The sequence below is a fragment of the Arachis stenosperma genome, chromosome 10 (genome assembly GCF_014773155.1).
Source record: "Arachis stenosperma cultivar V10309 chromosome 10, arast.V10309.gnm1.PFL2, whole genome shotgun sequence".
Taxonomy (NCBI): domain Eukaryota; kingdom Viridiplantae; phylum Streptophyta; class Magnoliopsida; order Fabales; family Fabaceae; genus Arachis; species Arachis stenosperma.
In genome coordinates this window covers 69,803,918-69,823,247 of record NC_080386.1, presented here as the reverse complement: position 1 = coordinate 69,823,247, position 19,330 = coordinate 69,803,918, and the positions used below count along the sequence as shown (strand labels likewise).

Below are 19,330 nucleotides of genomic sequence, written 5' to 3'. Positions count from 1 at the left end.
TAGAGCAAAAACTGATCTTGCGTGGGGTCATTATAAACAAGTTGTGGAATATGGAAAAACCATTCTACTATGCATATATTGTGAGAAGCTTATTAGGGGTGGAGGAATTCATCAGTTTAAGCTTCTTTTGGCTGGAAAAATAGGAGATATTAAGTCATGTTGAAAGGTGCCAGCTGTAGTGAGACACCCATTCCAACAAAGCATTGAAGAGCTTCGAAGCGAGAAAAGAAAAACTCAAGAATAGTATGCAAAAAGTTATAATGCTTGTGATGAAGTTGAAAGAGAATTTGATGAGATCGAACGTAATGAGATGCAACAACAACAAAAATCCAGAGTTCCAACACCTGGCTCTAGAAAAGGAAAACAAGTCAAAGGTTTACAATCCTATTTTCCATTGGCAACAACACCCGGAGCTCAACCAACTATCAAAAGCGTTCTTCAAAGCAAAGAAATTATGGAGAAGTGTGATATTGCTATTGCGAAATAGATGATTGATGCCTCTGTTCCATTTATTGCGGTTAATTTAGCTTATTATCAGCTAATGATTAATGCTATTGCAAGCATGGGTGCAGGGTATAAAGGGCCAAATTATCCAAGAGTCCGTGGGTATTTGTTAAGTAAAATAGTTGAGGATGTGAGGAAAATGATTGATGGTTATCATGAGATTTGGAAACAAACTCGATGCACTATTATGGCCGATGGATGGACTGATCGTTGTAGGTGTACTTTGATTAATTTTTTAGTTTATTGTCCTAAAGGAACTCTTTTTCTAAAGTCAGTTGATGCTTCTAATGTCTCAAAAACTGCTGATGCTTTGTTTAAGTTGTTTAGGGATGTTGTATTATTTTTTGGTCCTGAGAATGTTGTGCATATTGTAACGAATAATGCTGCAAACTATTTTGCTACGAGAAGGTTGTTGGAGGCTGAGTTTTCTAAATTGTATTGGTCCCCTTGTGCAGCTCATTGTGTTAATCTGATGTTTCAAGATATTGGGAAGTTACAAGAAGTGAGTGAAACTTTGTCACAAGCTTCAGTGATCACCAAGTATATCTATAATCATTGCTATCCACTGTTCTTGATGAGAAAGTTTACAGGTGGGCGGGAAATACTTCGTCCAGCTCTAACTCGGTTTGCCACTAATTTCATTGCTTTGCAAAGTATTTTAGCTCAAAAGGATCCTTTGAGAGCTATAGTGACCTCTAAAGAATGGATAAGCTCAGCTTACCCCAAAGATGCCAAAGCTAAGAAATTTGTAGATCAAGTCTTGGATTCTAAATTTTGGAGTCAATGCACTAATATTGTTAAGCTTACTGAGCCTCCTATTTGTGTTTTACGTATTGTAGATAGTGAAGATAGAGTTGCCATGGGTTTTCTTTATCAAGCTATTTATAAGGCTAGAGAAGAAATGGTGAAGAGGTTTTAGAAAATAAAGAAGGTTACTGATCCTTATTAGAAGATTTTAGATACCCGTTGGGATGCACAACTTAAGAAAAATCTTCATGCCGCTGGTTATTGGTTCAATCTAGCTTTTCGATTTAACGCTAGAGAATTTGAAAAGCACAAACAAACGACTTCTGGCTTGTTGGATGTCATTGAGAAATATGCTTATGATGATCTTGTATTGAATTCTAAGCTGACAAGTGAGAAGAGAATCTTTAAGAATGCTGAACAAGATTTCGGAAGACAATCTGCAATACGTCAACGAACCACTGTTATGCCAGGTGAATTTCTTCATAAATTTGGTCTTTTACGATTGTGATGTATTTATTATGTGATATTTATGATTGTGATAAATTATATTTTTGTTTTTATGTTAAAATAAATGGTGGGAATCTTATGGTTGTGGAGCACCAAATTTGCAAAAGTTGGCTATTTGTGTTTTAAGCCAAACTTGTAGCTCTTCAGGTTGTGAGCGTAACTGGAGTATTTTTTAACACATTCACTCAAAGAAGAGGAATCGGTTAGAGCATAAAAAACTTAATGATCTTGTTTATGTTCATTACAACTAAAGGTTACAACAAAGGTACTTTCTTGACTGTTTTAAGTTGAAAACATTATTTTAAAATCTTAATGATGATTGGATTTTTGACGGTCTAGAATTTCACAATTGAATTCTCATTGCAAGTATAGTTTCTAAACCAATCAATAATCCTTTCATACAAAAAGTTGTTTGTCACTAGTGCAAAAATTTATAAACCGAAGTATTGAACCTTGGGTCGTTCTCCCTAGGAATTGTAATGAAGTGTCTTGTTATTAGTTGTGAGTTATATTTGGGGTTTTTAAGATTTTAGACAAGAAATACAAATGGCAAAGAAAATAAACTAACAACTAACAGAGCTCTTGGCAAGATATGAGAACTAGAAATCCTATCCTAGTTATCCTCCTCAATTGTGATGACAAATTGTTCATTCCTACCACTTAGTTAACCTTTAACCATGGAGGAAAGACAAGTGGATGAATCAATTTGATTCCTCAAGTCCTAATCAACTCCTAAAGGAAAGACTAACTTTAGAGGCATCCAAATCAATTAGCAACTTCTAATTATCAATCAACAAAGGAATTAGACAACTCAAGAGTCACTAATTACTCTACCGAAGTCAAAAGGAGCAAAATCTATACTAAAACCAAAAGAAGCATTTTATCAAACACATAAGAGGCATAGAAGGAAAGCACATGAAATCTACAACAAGAATGAAATCTAACAACAACTATTGAAAGAAATTAACAACAACAATAAAAAAGAAACACAATTATTATGAATTACCTTGAATTGAATTGAAAGAAAATGGAAGGAACAATAGTAGATCTACAACAAAGTATAAGAACAACATAAAGGAAATTACAACAAAAGAATAGAAGAATGATGAATGTAACAACAAGGAATTGAGAAGAAGAAGTGAAAGAAGATATGAACTAAACCCTAGATCTAAGAACTAAGCCTAATCCTAATCCTAATCCTAGAGAGAAGTGAGAGCTTCTCTCTCTAAAACTAACTAAAACTAATCCTAATGAGTGTGAATGATGCTAAGTGTTGATTCCCTTCAATCCTTGGTCCTTTAAATGCATTTTGGTGCCAAAGTTGGTTGTAAATTGGGCCCCACAGCTCTCAGAATTTGCTGGGCACATTTTCTATTTGAAAATCACGCACGCCCTTCGGCACGGACGCGCACAGTGCACGTGCGCGTCCATGAGTTAGTTTACAATCCGCGTGGGGGCGTACAGTGTGCGTGCGTGTCCTTGGCGTTTTCCACATCTTTGGCTTTTCATGATTTCTCCGCTTTGCATGCTTTCCTCTTCACTCCTTTGATTCATTCATAGCCTTTTCAACCTGAAATCACTTAACAAATAAATCAAGGCATCTAGTGGAATCAAAGGTGAATTGAACTTAGCCAATTAAGGACCTAAAAAGCATGTTTTCACACTTAAGCACAAATTGGGAGACAATCATGAAACCATGCTATTTCATTGAATGAATGTGGGTAAAAGGTGGTAAAATCCCCTAAAATCAATACAAGATAAACCCTAAATATGGGGTTTATCAACCTCCCCATACTTAAACCAAGCATGTCCTCATGCTTAAACCAAGAGAAAGCAAAGGGATCAGCATTTATTCGATGAAATCTAACTAAATGCAATCTACCTATATGTAACTATCTAAATGAATACAATTGTTTAGTCAAAATAAATCAATTCCCAAGAGAACATATATGCATAAAGGATGTGGGTGTTAGCAACCATGCCAAACCACAATTGAATTGAGCTATTAAATATTTTTACAAACTTACATGAAGAATGATGATCATAGGGAAAACATGTAATTGAGCAATCGAACCCTCACCGGATGTGTTTACGCTCTATTCGCTCAAGTGTTTAGGGTTGATTCTCTCAATTCTCCTCTATTTCATGCTTTCTAAGATTTGTTTTTTTCTTCTAACAATCAACATTTATTTCATGCATGCATACAATTATCATGAGGTCTTTTCTTTAGGTTGTAATGGGGTTAGGGTCAAGGTAGGATGCATATATGGTTAAGTGAGCTTGGAATTTGAATCTTTGATAAACCTAAACTTTCCACCTAACCTAGGATATCCTATACAATTAAGCACTAACCTAACTACCCATTTTTCACTTTTTCACATACTCATGCATTCTTTTCTTGATTAAAACTCATATGCATTGACTTTTATTGAGCTTTACTTTGGTTTGGGGCCTTTTGTCCCCTTTTATTGTTTTTCTTCTTTTTCTTTCTTTTTCTACTTTTTTTTCTTTCTTTTCTTTTCTTTTCTTTTTCGCTTTTTTTTTTTCTTTTGTTTTTCCCATTTTTCTTTTTTTCTTCAAACTATATACAGGAACATCAATGCATAAGGTCTTTACATTTAATTAATACACGAGTATGTACCCAATTCCCAAATATAAAAATACAAACACACCCTTTTATCCCAACTAATGTTCCCAATCCTCACTAAACTTGAAAATAAATACTCTCACTAGCCTAAGCTAATCAAAGATTCAAATAGGATATTTATTATTTTTCGCTTTAAGGCTTGTAATATGCTAAAATAAAGAACAAAGTGGGTTAATCATAGGTTCAAATTGGCTAACAATGGAAGATCAAAGGTAAGGCTATTTGGGTAAGTGAGCTAATGAAATGATGGCCTCAATCATATAAATGCATGTATACACAAAATAATGGACATAAAAAATCAAACAAATCAAAGATTGCAATCATAGGAAGAGAACAATTGCACACAAGAAGGAAATATAAGTGGTTATAAGATGTAACCACACCATTAAGCTCAAATCTCACTTGCTTGTGTTCTTAGCTCAAAACATGATCCATAATATATATAATTCAAGCAAGTTCTAGGAAAAAGTTTCACTCAAATCAATTGAGGTGTCCTATAGATAGAAATCTTGAAAATTTTCGTTATTTTGACTAAGCTTATTTTGTATATGTATGCAAAAATAGAAAAAATGCAAACAAAAATCCTAAAAACCTAAGATGAAATGCAAAAGTGTTGGAATTAGAAATTCGTCACCCAAAATCGTCGATTGGTCGGACGACCTCCCCACACTTAAAAGTTTACACCGTCCTCGGTGCATTCAAGGATGAGCAAGGGGGTACGGCGAATCTCCGGATTGCTACCTTCAGCTGGTAGGTCAACCGGTGTTGCGTGTTCTTTGTCTTGCTTCCATTATTGCTTGTGGTGCATCAATCATAAAAAGTAGAAAACAACACCATAAGATGAGAAAACAAAAACAAGGAAGCATACAATGTTGGAATGAGGTAAATCACTAGAATTGAGTGAGTGAATTAGTGTGACATTAGGAAATATTAGGTATGTGAATTCTGAATTACGCGGTTTAGAACACATATTAGCATAAAAGTTATGTCATGAAAGAAGCAAGCTCTTTACTCATTCTAGTGTGCTTGAAATGCTTTAAGTAAACTTGTAAGGTAAAATAAGCATTAAAGAAGCATGAAAGCATGAAAGCTAAAGCATATGGATGCATATGATCATAACACAAGGCATTAAGGTAAATACACAACATCATCCATCAAGAGTTGCCTAATCACAGAATAAGGCTCAAATCACATGGTGGCCAAATCATGTAATTCAAGAAGAGTTACAAGCTCGAAGGCAATTCTCATCACTTGGCATTCTTAAAAGGTGAGCATGAAAAATACAAAACCAAGTAGCAAAATATAACCTCAACAATAGAATCCAACAAAGATTATAAACATAGTGATGTTAAGAAAACTTCCCTTTTTAATACTCAGCAGCAATTAATGGTAAACAAGAATAACAATCCAACACATATAATGAAGAAGAGAAAACTAAATGAAAACTAACTAAAACTAACTAATCAACTAACTAACTAACTAATTAGTTAACTAAAATAAATGGTTATCAATGGTGTTTGGGAGTGTTGAATGAAGGGTAGGAGAGGGGAAGAAGAAAGTAGGAGGAAAGAAATGGAAAGGGGAGAAGAAAAAAAATATAGTGAAGGAAGGACATCCGCGCGTATGAACGCATGGCGCGCGCGTGCGGGTGGTGGTGTGATGGACGCAACGCGTACATGTACAGAGTGCGTCCGCATCGATGGATTATTCCTAGAGTGGCGCGTACGCGCGAGTAAGTTTGTGCCAAAGGCACAACGTTGGCGCAACGTGGGCATGACTCTCTGAAAAATGTACCATGAGTGTAGATGAGCGATCGGCGCGCACGCGCACAGTGCGCCTGCGCGTCAATCCGCAAGTTGCCAAAAGAGCGTGTATGCGCCAGGTGTGCGTACGCACGAATTGGTTTGTCCCTTAGGCCCAATTTTCGCACAGTGCAGGCCTAACTCTCGGGTTTTTGGCTGGGGGTAGAATTTGTGCATCCGCACGTACGCGTACGTGGCGCGTCTACGTAGGTTGGCGAAAATGCTTGATGCACGCGTATGTGTGCAGTGCGCATACGCGTGGATGGGGCTCTGTTTTTTTCAAAATTTTTCTATCTTTTTGCACCAAACCAAGCATTCCAAACCTCCAAACAGCTACCCAAAACACCCTAAAACCTTGTTTAACATACTAAACTACCAAATGTACTCAAGAAACCAATCAAAACAATAATTTAAACTAATTCTACCAATATTTACAAAAGAAAAAATGAAAAGATATTACCTTGGTGGGGTGTCTCCCACCTAGCACTTTTGTTTATTGTCCTTAAGTTGGACTTATGGGGAGCTCCTCTCAAGGTGGATTGTGCTTGAAGCTATCCTTGCCACCAATGCTTGAATCTCTAATAAGCTCCATTCTTCAATTTTAACATCTTCAAGCTTTGATGGAGTTCCGCACAAGCTATGAGCTCCCAAATTTGATTTTCCTTATGCGATCCGGGGTCCCACACTTTGTTTTGACACTCGTCCTTAAATTAATCATCATTATTCCATCCGGGTGGCATGGCCTTGGAATTCTCAAAGAAGCTTCCAAACAACTTCCTAGACCCATGCCATTTGGTTCCACACCAACCATTGCTCTTGAATTTTGAGCTTGCAACCGTCATGAGCTTAGAATGATGTTTCCAACCACTACACAACTCTATTCTACTTTTAACTCCACAAGGAGCTCTAAGTTGACCATTATTTTGAATTAAACCTTATTCAAGCAAGAAAGTAAAGCTTAGGGATAAGGATATTACCCACTTGAATGTTGTGTTGGATGGTGACTTGGGAAGGGAGACCTCCCCACACTTAGACAATGCAAGGTCTACTTCCTTGTGCTCTTCTTTGTGTATTTCCACCTCTTTGCGAGCTTTCTCAATTTCAACATTTCCCCTTTTATCACATGGCTTGGTGTTGTCTTCAAGAACTTCGATTTCTTGCCCAATGAGAGGTGATTCAATTTTGGTTAGGAATTCATTGATGAATAAATCCATCTCTTGATCAACCTCTTCGTATTCTTCAATTTCGATATACACCATGCCAACTTTTTCCTCTTGGTAGCTCTCTTTCGATTCACTCTCTTTCTCATTGCTCACCAAGAGTATGGGAGGTTGTACACACTCTTCTATAACTTCAACTTCATGTCCAATGGGAGAGGATTCGATTGTAGATAGAAATTCATCCATGATTGAATCCATCTCTTGATAGGCCTCTTTCAAGTCTCCAACTATGACATGCCTTGGAGGTTGCGCACCCTCCTCATCATCAATTTCAAGCTTCTTGGAAGAAGGCTCCATGATGCTACATTCCCATGGACTTTCAACATCTCCTAAATCTTCAACCACTTCTTCCTTTTCTTCAATGATCATAGGCTCCTCCAATTGTTCCAACACAAAATTCGACTCCTTCTTCTCGACCAGATTTTCCAATTTCTCCTTCATGCTTTGCTCTTCTTTTAACTTTTCACATGTGGTCACGGAAGTACCTTGAGTATTCAAACATTGGTGGGCTAAAGTGTGCACCACCTTGGTCAAATTGGTCACAAACTCAAGTGTATCCCGCTTCATGGCCTCTTGTTCTTGAAGTAACAAAGTGAGAGAATCGTCTATTGGGGTTTGGGGCGGGTAGGAAGGTTCATTATTTTGGAGAGAGGGTTCATGGTAGGAAGGTGGTTCTTCTTGGTAAGGGTATGGAGATGGTGAGTATTGAGGTGGTTCTTGGTAATAATCATGATAGGGTTGTGGTGGTTCTATAGGTTCTTGCTCATAATGGTCATAAGAACATGGTATGGGTGATTGGTCATATGGTGGATATGGATCATAGGAAGGTGCTTGGTATGGAAGGGCTTGTGAGTATGGTTGAGGTTCATGTTGAGAATAAGAGTCATAGGCATATGATGGTAGTGATTAATTGTCGCAAAAAGATTCACTATAGCCGTTGAATTGACATGCATTAGGATGGTGATTATACCTATGAGTATCCGGAGGTTGTTGCCAATAGGAGTGATCAATTCCTTGAGGCTCCTCCCATCTTTGTTGGTTCCATCCATAATGAGTGTCATCATTGAAATGCACATTTCCTACAACACAATTAGGACCAAACTCATAGCCAAAGTGAGAATTCATAGTGGAAAAACAAAATAAAACTAACAAAATCTAGTAAACAAGCAAAAGACAAGCTATTTACAATATTTACATATGTACAATAACCAATAACATAACACCATTGCAAGTCTCCGGCAACGGCGCCATTTTGATGACTGGATTTTTGACGGTCTAGAATTTCACAATTGAATTCTCGTTGCAAGTATAGTTTCTAAACCAATCAATAATCTTTTCATACAAAAAGTTGTTTGTCACTAGTACAAACCCCTAAAATTTATAAACCGAAGTATTAAACCTCGGGTCGTTCTCCCTAGGAATTGTAATGAAGTGTCTTGTTATTGGTTGTGAGTTATATTTGGGGTTTTTATGATTTTAGACAAGAAATATAAATGGAAAAGAAAATAAACTAACAACTAACAGAGCTCTTGGCAAGATATGAGAACTAGAAATCCTATCCTAGTTATCCTCCTCAATTGTAATAACAAATTATTCATTGCTACCACTTAGTTAACCTTTAACCATGGAGGAAAGTCAAGTGGATGAATCAATTTGATTCCTCAAGTCCTAATCAACTCCTAAAGGAAAGACTAACTTTAGAGGCATCCAAATCAATTAGCAACTTCTAATTATCAATTAACAAAGGAATTAGACAACTCAAGAGTCACTAATTACTCTACCAAAGCCAAGAGGAGCAAAATCTATACTAAAACCAAAAGAAGCATTTTATCAAACACATAAGAGGCATAGAAGGAAAGCACATGAAATCTACAACAAGAATGAAATCTAACAACAATTATTGAAAGGAATTAACAACAACAATAAAAAGAAACACAATTATTATGAATTACCTTGAATTGAATTGAAAGAAAATGGAAGAAATAATAGTAGATCTACAACAGAGTATAAGAATAACATAAAGGAAATTACAACAAAAGAATAGAAGAATGATGAATGTAACAACAAGGAATTGAGAAGAAGAAGTGGAAGAAGATATGAACTAAACCCTAGATCTAAGAACTAAGCCTAATCCTAATCCTAATCCTAGAGAGAAGTGATAAACCCATATTTCATGAGTTATTTTGTGCTTAGTTTGAGTGATTTATTCAATCCTTCACCCACTTATTCATATTAATTGCATGGTTTTACTTTCCCTTCCTTATTATATGATGTATCTGAAAAACATGTTTTCTAAGCTTTAAAAATTAATTATTTTAATTACCTTTATTTCCATTCGATGCCGTGATTAGTGTGTTGAGTAGTTTCAGATTTTCTAAGGCAGAATGACTTAAAGGATGGAAAAGGAAACATACAAAAATGGAAGGAAAGTGCGAAACGGAGCTTTGAAGAAACTGGCACCCACGCGATCGCATGGACGACGTGATCGCGTGCCAGAAGCGAAGATGCAGTGACGCGGCCGCATGACTGACGCGACCGCGCGCCTTAAGCAGAACACATACGACGCGGACGCGTGAGTGATGCGACCGCGTGGCAAGGAAAAGCTCCGAATGACGCTACCGCGTGACCCACGCGGACGCGTGACAGAGGCCACGAATCAGAATTTACAGAATACGCCTCCAGCGATTTCTGAAGCCCTTTTTGGCCCAGATCCAAGTACAGACAGCATAGACTAGAGGTTATAAAGTGTGGGAATGCATCCATTCAGAGGGGGCTCGCATTTTTGTTACTTCCGATGATTTAGATTTAGTTTTGAGAGAGGTTCTCTCCTTTCTCTCTTAGGATTAGGATTTAGGACTTCTCTTAGCTTGTAAGAGTGACTCTCGATCCAGGTTTTTATGTTCCTTTGTTTTTAAGCTTCCCTTTCACTTTATTTATTTATTCCAGCATTTGAGTTAATTATTTACTTTTATAATTTAATTTATGAATTATTCCATGTCACAGATTATTGTTTGAATTAATGATAATTGAGGTATTTTCAGTTTATGATTGCTTGCTTTTATTTACGTTACCATTGCTTCCGATCTAAAGATATTTTATTCCAGCAATTTACTTTTCCCCCCTTTTGGTCTTGGTTAAGAAATCAGTAACTCAACAGTTATCAAACTTAGCGTAAGTGATAATCGTTATCTTGCTAATTGAACTGAACTTCAATAATCCCAACTTTTTCTTAGGAAATAAATAGGATTCGAAGGTCAAACTAATTAGTCCCTTGACTTACCTTTGCTTCAAAGGTTAACTAAGTGGAATTAAGATACAACTTTCATTATTGTTGAGAGGGATAACTAAGTTGGACTTCTAATTTCTCTCACCTTGCCAAAAGTTGCTTTACAGTATTTATTTATTTTAATTGCCATTTATTTTACTTGCCATTTATATTACTTATTCCTCATTCTTGAAACCCCGAATTCACAATCTCTATAGCCAATAATAAGAACATACCTCCTTGCAGTTCCTTGAGAAGACGACCCGAGGTTTGAATACTCGGTTAACAATTTTTAAAGGGGTTTGTTACTTGTGACACCCAAAACGTTTGTATGAAAGAACTTTTGAAGGTTTAGAAACTATACTTGCAACGAGGATTTATCTGCAAATATCTAGACCACGCAAAAGTTCTCTCATCAAAATGGCGCCGTTGCCGGGGAACTACTAACGTGTGCCTTATTATTGGTTATTGTAAATATTTTTCTTTTGTTTGTTTATTTCTTTTTAATTTTCCTTTTTAATTTTATTTGCTACCATGAACTCTCACCCCTCTCGCTTTGAGTTTGGTTCTAACTTTGTTGAAGGAAATAGAAGTTACAGCAGGAATGTGCATCAAGGTCAGACCAATCAAGGATGGATGGAGCCAAGAGGATCTAATCAACCCTTTAGGCAACAACACCCTTCGAGATATCCTGGACAAAGACCATTCTACAATGCATACCCAGCTAAAAGATATGATGGACAACCTTGTAACTACCAACAAGCCCCACTCCGTGCATATAGGCCACCCTTTCAATATAACCTCGAACCACCACACTCACAAGCTTCTTTTCACCATTCGCCACCATATGATCCTTCCTTACCCCACTACCAATCCAATCACTCCCAATCACCACCACTTTATTATGTATCATGTCCAAGTCCGGCAACCCGAGAAGCAGAGGTTCGCCTAAAGGAAACAGTAGATAATCTTCAAACCACTATTCGACAACTGGAGCAAGCAGTAATTCAATGGGTTTCTAGGCGCTCAAATATACAAGGATCAACCACAACTCCATGTGGACAGTCTAATGAAGAGTGGAGCATGAAAGAGATACCAGAAACTCCAGTGGACAAGACAGGAAATGAATTTGTACTAGAACAAGTAGAAGAAGCTGTCATTGTTCAAGAAGAAGAGTTGGTTGAAGATCTAGGAGATGCTGAACCTCCATGGGAATCCAGAGCTGAGGATAACTCCATTAGGGACGTTACAGTTGATGCTAAGGAGGATAGTACACAACCCCCAAGGCAAGTCGCTTATGAAGAATCAAACGGAATAATCCAAGAAGCGAATTCCCTTGATGATGATAGTCACAAGTCTAGCTCTCTTAGTAATGAACTTGCATCCACAAGTGAATTCTCTGAGATCGAAGAATCTTCCCCAAGTGAATGCGAAGATGATGCGGAGGTAGATTTCTCTCAACCTCCAATCTATGACTCAAGTGATGAGGAAGACATAGGAAACTTTGACCAGGACACAGATACATTTGAAGACTCTTGCAATGAAGTGGAGGAATTCATAGAAGAGCACGAGGGAGTAGAACTTACAGAACCACCAAAAACACCCATCCCAAGGCCATTACCACCTAATACAAGCTTCAAGTGGGTAGAATCCTTAACCTATAACTTTACTTATTCACTTGAATATGGTTTGCTTGAAACAGATGGCCAGCTTAGAGCTCTTTGCGGCTTTAAGAGTAAGAGGGAAATGGCTCGTACTCAGAGTTGGTGCACAAGGTTCAATAAGGTTCCACGCTTCACCTCAAAGTATACGGATTGGTATCATGCTCAATTGCTTGGATCACAGAGAACATTTGGTCACCATGGTGAGATTCTACTTTTTAAACCGCCCGGGTGGAAACATATAGATCAAGACGGAGGCGGATTTAAAATCAAGGTTTGGAATCCTGGAGTTTATTCTGACATTTGTCACCCCGGGAGCCTAACAATCTGTTTGAAGCTGCTCAGAAGCTTTACATGCCTAGTTTGGGACCCCGGAGGCTATTGACATTCCAAGCACTGGTGGAGATTTTTGGACGAGCTTAAACATAAGCCGCCATAACAGGAAGCTCCTCCACTGTCCAACTTAAGGACTTTAACTAAAACTGCTAGGTGGGAGACAACCCACCATGGTATGGTCGCTTCTTTTTCAGTTTATTTCATATTATTTGTTTTTATTTTTATTTCCTTTTTATTTTATTTTTATTGAACCTTGCATCATGCATAGCATTCATATTAATCATTGCATTTTGCATTTTTCATGCATAATAAAAACAAAAAAATAAAAAACAAAAGGGGTGCACGATGCGACCGCATGCCCCATGCGATCGTGTCATATTACGACAACACAACCCGCGCGACCGCGTCACTGATGAGCGGATATTTTATACGCTTTTTGGGGGTAATTTCATGTAGATTTTAGCATGTTTTAATTAGTTTTTAGTAGAATATTATTAGTTTTTAGGCAAAAATTATATTTCTAGACTTTACTATGAGTTTGTGTGTTTTTCTGTGATTTCAGGAATTTTCTGGCTGAAATTGAGGGAGCTGAGCAAAAATCTGAGTTAGGCTGAAAAAGGACTGCTGATGCTGCTGGATCCTGACCTCCCTGCACTCGAAATTGATTTTCTAGAGCTACAGGAATCCAATTGGCGCGCTCTCAACAGCGTTGAAAAGTAGACATCCAGGGCTTTCCAGCAATATATAATAGTCTATACTTTGCACGAAGATAGATGACGTAAACTGGCGTTCAATGCCAGTATCATGCTGCTGTCTGGCGTCCAGCGCCAGAAACAGGTTACAAGCTGGAGTTCAACGCCAGAAACAGGTTACAACCTGGCGTTGAACGCCCAAAACAGCCCCAGGCACGTGAGAAGCTTAAGTCTCAGCCCCAGCACACACCAAGTGGGCCCCAGAAGTGGATTTCTGCATCATCTATCATAGTTTACTCATTTTCTGTAAACCTAGGTTACTAGTTTACTATTTAAACAACTTTTAGAGACTTATTTTGCACCTCATGACATTTTCAGATCTGAATTTTATACACTTTGACGGCATGAGTCTCTAAACTCCATTGTTGGGGGTGAGGAGCTCTGCAGCGTCTCGATGAATTAATGCAATTGTTTCTATTTCTCCACTCAAACGTTTGTATGTTCCTATCTAAGATGTTCATTCGCGCTTAATTATGGAGAAGGTGATGATTCGTGGCATTCATCACCTTCCTCAACTCATGAACGTGTGCCTGACAACACCTCCGTTCTACATCAGACTGAATGAGCTTCTCTTAGCTTCCTTAACCGGAATCTTCGTGGTATAAGCTAGAACTGATGGCGGCCACTCTTGAGAATCCGGAAAGTCTAAACCTTGTCTGTGGTATTCCGAGTAGGATTCAAGGATTGAATGGCTGTGACGAGCTTCAAACTCGCGATTGCTGGGCGTGATGACAAACGCAAAAGGATCAATGGATCCTATTCCAACATGATCGAGAACCAACAGCTGATTAGTCGTGCTGTGACAGAGCATCTGGACCGTTTTCACTGAGAGGATGGGAGGTAGCCACTGACAATGGTGACACCCTACATACAGCTTGCCGTAGACGGGCTTTACAAACAATTGAGTTGAATATTACATTGCAGAAATTCAGAGGACAAAGCATCTCCAAAACTCCAACATATTCCCCATTACTGCACAACAAGTAACGATTTTATTCTCTTTTATTTTTCCAATTTAATAATTCCCATTGATAATTTTGATTGATATCCTGACTAAGAATAATAAAATAAACATAGCTTGCTTCAAACCAATAATCTCCCTGGGATCGACCCTTACTCACGTAAGGTATTACTTGGACGACCCAGTGCACTTGCTGGTTAGTTGTACGGATTGCAAATTCGTGCACCAAGTTTTTGGCGCCGTTGCCGGGGATTGTTCGAGTTTGAACAACTAAAGGTTTATTTTATTTCTTAGATTAGGAATAGTTTATTTTTGTTGTTATAGAGTCATTAAATTCTGATAGGATAATTTCTTTTTAAAAAACTTTTCAAAAATATTATTTTTCTTTACCAATTTTAATCTTTTTCGTGAGTTTAGTGTCTTGTTCTAAGTTTGGTGTCAATTGCATATTTTATATTTTTTTCTTTAAATTTTCGAATTTGTGTTTTTTTTTTTGTTCTTCATTGATCTTTAAGTTGTTCTTGTTTATTTTTCTTGTTTGATTTGAGTTTTTCTTGTTCTGTGTCTTTTCTTATTTTTCTTGTACTAATCCAAAGCATTAGTCTTCCAAAAGAAATATACCTATTCAGAACAATTGTTACCTTTTCTGCCCAATTGGCTAGAGCGTTGGTCTATGTTCTTGGTAATTGGGTATCTTCTTTTTAAAATCTTTTTCAAAAATAATTTTTCTTGATTTAATCTTGTGCCAAACTTTAAGTTTGGTGTTTTCTTGTTAATTTTAATATAATTTTCAAAAATTTTTTAAAGTTTTCTAAAAATTTTAAGTTTGGTGTTCTTTCTTTTGTTCTTGGTGTTCTTGTGAATCTTCAAGGTGTTCTTGAGTCTTTCTTGTGTTTTGATCTTAAAATTTTAAGTTTGGTGTTCCTTGGTGTTTTCCCTCCAAAATTTTCGAAAATAAGGAGCATTAGATCTAAAAATTTTAAGTCTTGTGTCTTTTATGTGTTTTTCTCTTTCATCGTAAAATTCAAAATTCAAAAAAATATCTTTTCTAACTAATTTTAAACTATATTTTCGAAATTTTTATATAAAAATTCAGATTTCAATTTTAAAATTTTTCAATTCTTATCTTTTTAAGTTTTTTTTTTGAAAAAAAAAAGAAGATATTTTTAATATATATTTTATTATCTTTTTCAAAAATATCCTAACCACTTTCTCTTTTTCCTCAAATTTTTCGAAAATCTTCATAAACTTTTTCAAATTTTTATAAATTTTAATTTTTAATTTTCTTTCTTTATTTATTTTATTTATATTTCGGTTTTTGTTTTATTTTATTATTTCAAAAATTATTCTTATAATAAAATAGACAATATCAACATCCATACCATCTCCCTTGCTCCATCATGGAACTAAGTGGAAATGAACAGTCCAGGAGGACTCTGGGGTCATATGCTAACCCCACTACTGCTTCATATGGGAGTAGTATCTATATACCCTCCATTGGAGTTAGTAGCTTTGAGTTGAATCCTCAGCTCATTATCATGGTGCAGCAAAGCTGCCAGTATTTCGGTCTTCCACATGAATAACCTACAGAGTTTTTGGCACAATTTTTACAAATTGCTGACACAGTGCATGATAAGGAAGTAGATCAAGATGTCTACAGATTATTACTGTTTCCATTTGCTGTAAAAGATCAAGCTAAGAGGTGGTTAAATAACCAACCTAAGGGAAGCACAATTCTGGCATTCAGACGCCAGTAACAGATAAGGAGTTGGCGTCTAACGCCACTCCAGCTTCCACCCCTGGCATTCAAACGCCAGTGGGGGATCAGTCACATACAAGTGCTGATAACAACCCTTCTAAAAAGGCTTCCCAACCCACTTATGTAGGTAATAAACCTGCAGCAACTAAGGTTGAGGAATATAAAGCCAAAATGCCTTATCCTCAAAAACTCCGCCAAGCGGAACAGGATAAGCAATTTGCCCGCTTTGCAGACTATCTCAGGACTCTTGAAATAAAGATTCTGTTTGCAGAAGCACTTGAGCAAATACCCTCTTATGCCAAGTTCATGAAAGAGATCTTAAGTCATAAGAAGGATTGGAGGGAAACTGAAAAAGTTTACCTCACTGAGGAATGCAGTGCAGTTATCCTGGAAAGCTTACCTGAGAAGCTTAAGGATCCCGGATGCTTTATGATACCATGCACATTAGAGGGTACTTGTACCAAGCAGGCTCTATGTGATCTTGGGGCAAGTATCAACTTAATACCTGCATCTATTATCACAAAGCTTGGTTTGACTGAAGAAGTCAAACCAACCCGGATATGTCTTCAACTTGCTGAAGGCTCCATTAAATACCCATCAGGCGTGATTCAAGACATGATTGTCAAGGTTGGGCCATTTGCCTTTCCTACTGACTTTGTGGTGCTGGAAATAGAGGAGCACAAGAGTGCAACTCTCATTCTAGGAAGACCTTTCCTAGCAACTGGCCGAACCCTCATTGACGTCCAAAAAGGGGAAGTAACCCTGAGAGTCAATAAGGAGGAGTTCAAGTTGAATGTTTCCAAAGCCATGCAACATCCAGACACCCCAGATGACTGCATGAGTGTTGATATCATTGACTCTCTGGTAAGAGAGGTCAATATGGCTGAGAGTCTCGAATCAGAGCTAGAGGACATCTTTAAAGATGTTCAGCCTGATTTGGAGGAATTAGAGAGAATAATAGAACCTCTGAAAATCCCTCAGGAAGAGGAGAAACCTCCCAAACCTGAGCTCAAACCATTACCACCATCCCTAAAATATGCATTTCTGGGAGAAGGTGATACCTTTCCTGTAATCATAAGCTCTACCTTAGAGCCACAGGAAGAGGAAGCACTAATTCAAGTGCTAAGGACACACAAGACAGCTCTTGGGTGGTCCATCATTGATCTTAAGGGCATTAGCCTAGCCAGATGCATGCACAAGATCCTATTTGAGGGTGACGCCAAGCCAGTGGTCCAACCACAAAGGCGGCTGAATCCAGCCATGAAGGAAGTTGTGCAGAAGGAGGTCACTAAATTACTAGAGGCTGGGATTATTTACCCTATTTCTGACAGCCCCTGGGTAAGCCCTGTCCAAGTCGTCCCTAAGAAGGGAGGCATGACAGTGGTTCATAATGAAAAAATGAAATGGTTCCTACAAGAACAGTTACAGGGTGGCGTATGTGTATTGATTATAGAAGGCTCAATAAAGCCACCAGAAAGGATCATTTTCCTTTACCATTCATAGACCAGATGCTAGAAAGACTAGCAGGTCATGAATACTACTGCTTCCTGGATGGATATTCAGGTTATAATCAAATTGCAGTAGATCCCCAGGATCAAGAGAAAACGGCATTCACATGCCCATCTGGAGTATTTGCATACAGAAGGATGCCATTTGGCTTGTGCAATGCACCTGCAACCTTTCAAAGGTGCATGCTCTCTATCTTCTCTGATATGGTAGAGAAGTTTCTGGAAGTCTTCATGGATGACTTTTCAGTATTTGGAGACTCATTCAGCTCCTGCCTTAACCATTTAGCACTTGTTTTGAAAAGATGCCAAGAGACCAACCTAGTTTTAAACTGGGAAAAATGTCACTTTATGGTGACTAAAGGGATTGTCCTTGGGCATAAAATTTCAAACAAGGGAATAGAGGTGGATCAAGCTAAAGTTGAAGTAATTGAAAAATTACCACCACCTGCCAATGTTAAGGCAATCAGAAGCTTTCTGGGGCATGCAGGATTCTATAGGAGGTTTATAAAGGATTTTTCAAAAATTGCAAAACCTCTGAGCAATCTACTAGCTGCTGACACACCATTTGTGTTTGACACAAAGTGTCTGCAGGCGTTTGAAACCCTGAAAGCTAAGCTGGTCACATCACCAGTTATTTCTGCACCAGAGTGGACATTACCCTTTGAACTAATGTGTGATGCCAGTGACCATACCATTGGTGCAGTATTAGGACAGAGGCATAACAAGCTTCTGCATGTCATTTATTATGCTAGCAGTGTTTTAAATGATGCCCAGAAAAATTACACAGCCACAGAAAAAGAATTACTTGCAGTGGTTTATGCCATTGACAAGTTTAGATCCTACTTAGTAGGATCAAAAGTGATTGTGTACACTGACCATGCTGCTCTTAAATATCTACTCACAAAGCAGGATTCAAAGCCCAGGCTCATAAGATGGGTGTTGCTTCTGCAAGAGTTTGATATAGAAATAAGAGACAGAAAAGGAACAGAGAATCAAGTAGCTGATCACCTGTCCCGGATAGAACCAGTAGCAGGAGCATCCCTCCCTCCTACTGAGATCTCTGAAACCTTTCCGGATGAGCAATTGTTTGCTGTTCAGGAAGCTCTGTGGTTTGCAGACATTGCAAACTATAAGACACAAGGTTCTCCTTTTGTAACCATGGAGAGGAAGCATGAAAAGCCTCTCTCACTGCAGAGTCAACCAAAGCCCCCACAGTCCAACTCTAAGTTTGGTGTTGGGAGGCCACAACCAAACTCTAAGTTTGGTGTTGAACCCCCACATTCAAACTCTAAGTTTGATGTTGGGAGGTCCCAACCTTGCTCTGATTATCTGTGAGACTCCATGAGAGCTCACTGTCCAGCTAAGGACAATAAAGAAGCGCTTGCTGGGAGGCAACCCAGCCATTCACAAAATTTAATTTTATTTGTTTTGCTAATTAATTTTTACAGGTATATGTCAAAGTATCTTCAAAAGGTAAAATAGCAATTGATTGGATTCACAGAGTTACAAGGGAATTTGGAAGCTCACTGGCGTGAAAAAGCCAGTAAGAAACATTTTGGGCATTGAACGCCCAAAAGAAGCACCCACTGGGCGTTCAACGCCAGTAAGGGTAGCCATCTGGGTGTTAAACGCCAGAAAGGAGCATCTTCTGGGCGTTGAAC

The 19,330-nt window shown here is 37.9% G+C and overlaps 1 protein-coding gene across 1 annotated transcript; it reads left to right on the top strand.

The window, feature by feature from the left end:
* Positions 1–487: 487 nt before the first annotated feature.
* LOC130957205 (uncharacterized) lies at positions 488–1,759 on the top strand. Its single transcript, XM_057884078.1, has 2 exons — positions 488–1,416; positions 1,546–1,759. The coding sequence occupies exons 1-2, from the start codon at positions 488–490 to the stop codon at positions 1,757–1,759; spliced, it is 1,143 nt and encodes a 380-aa protein (XP_057740061.1).
* The last annotated feature ends 17,571 nt before the right edge of the window (positions 1,760–19,330 follow it).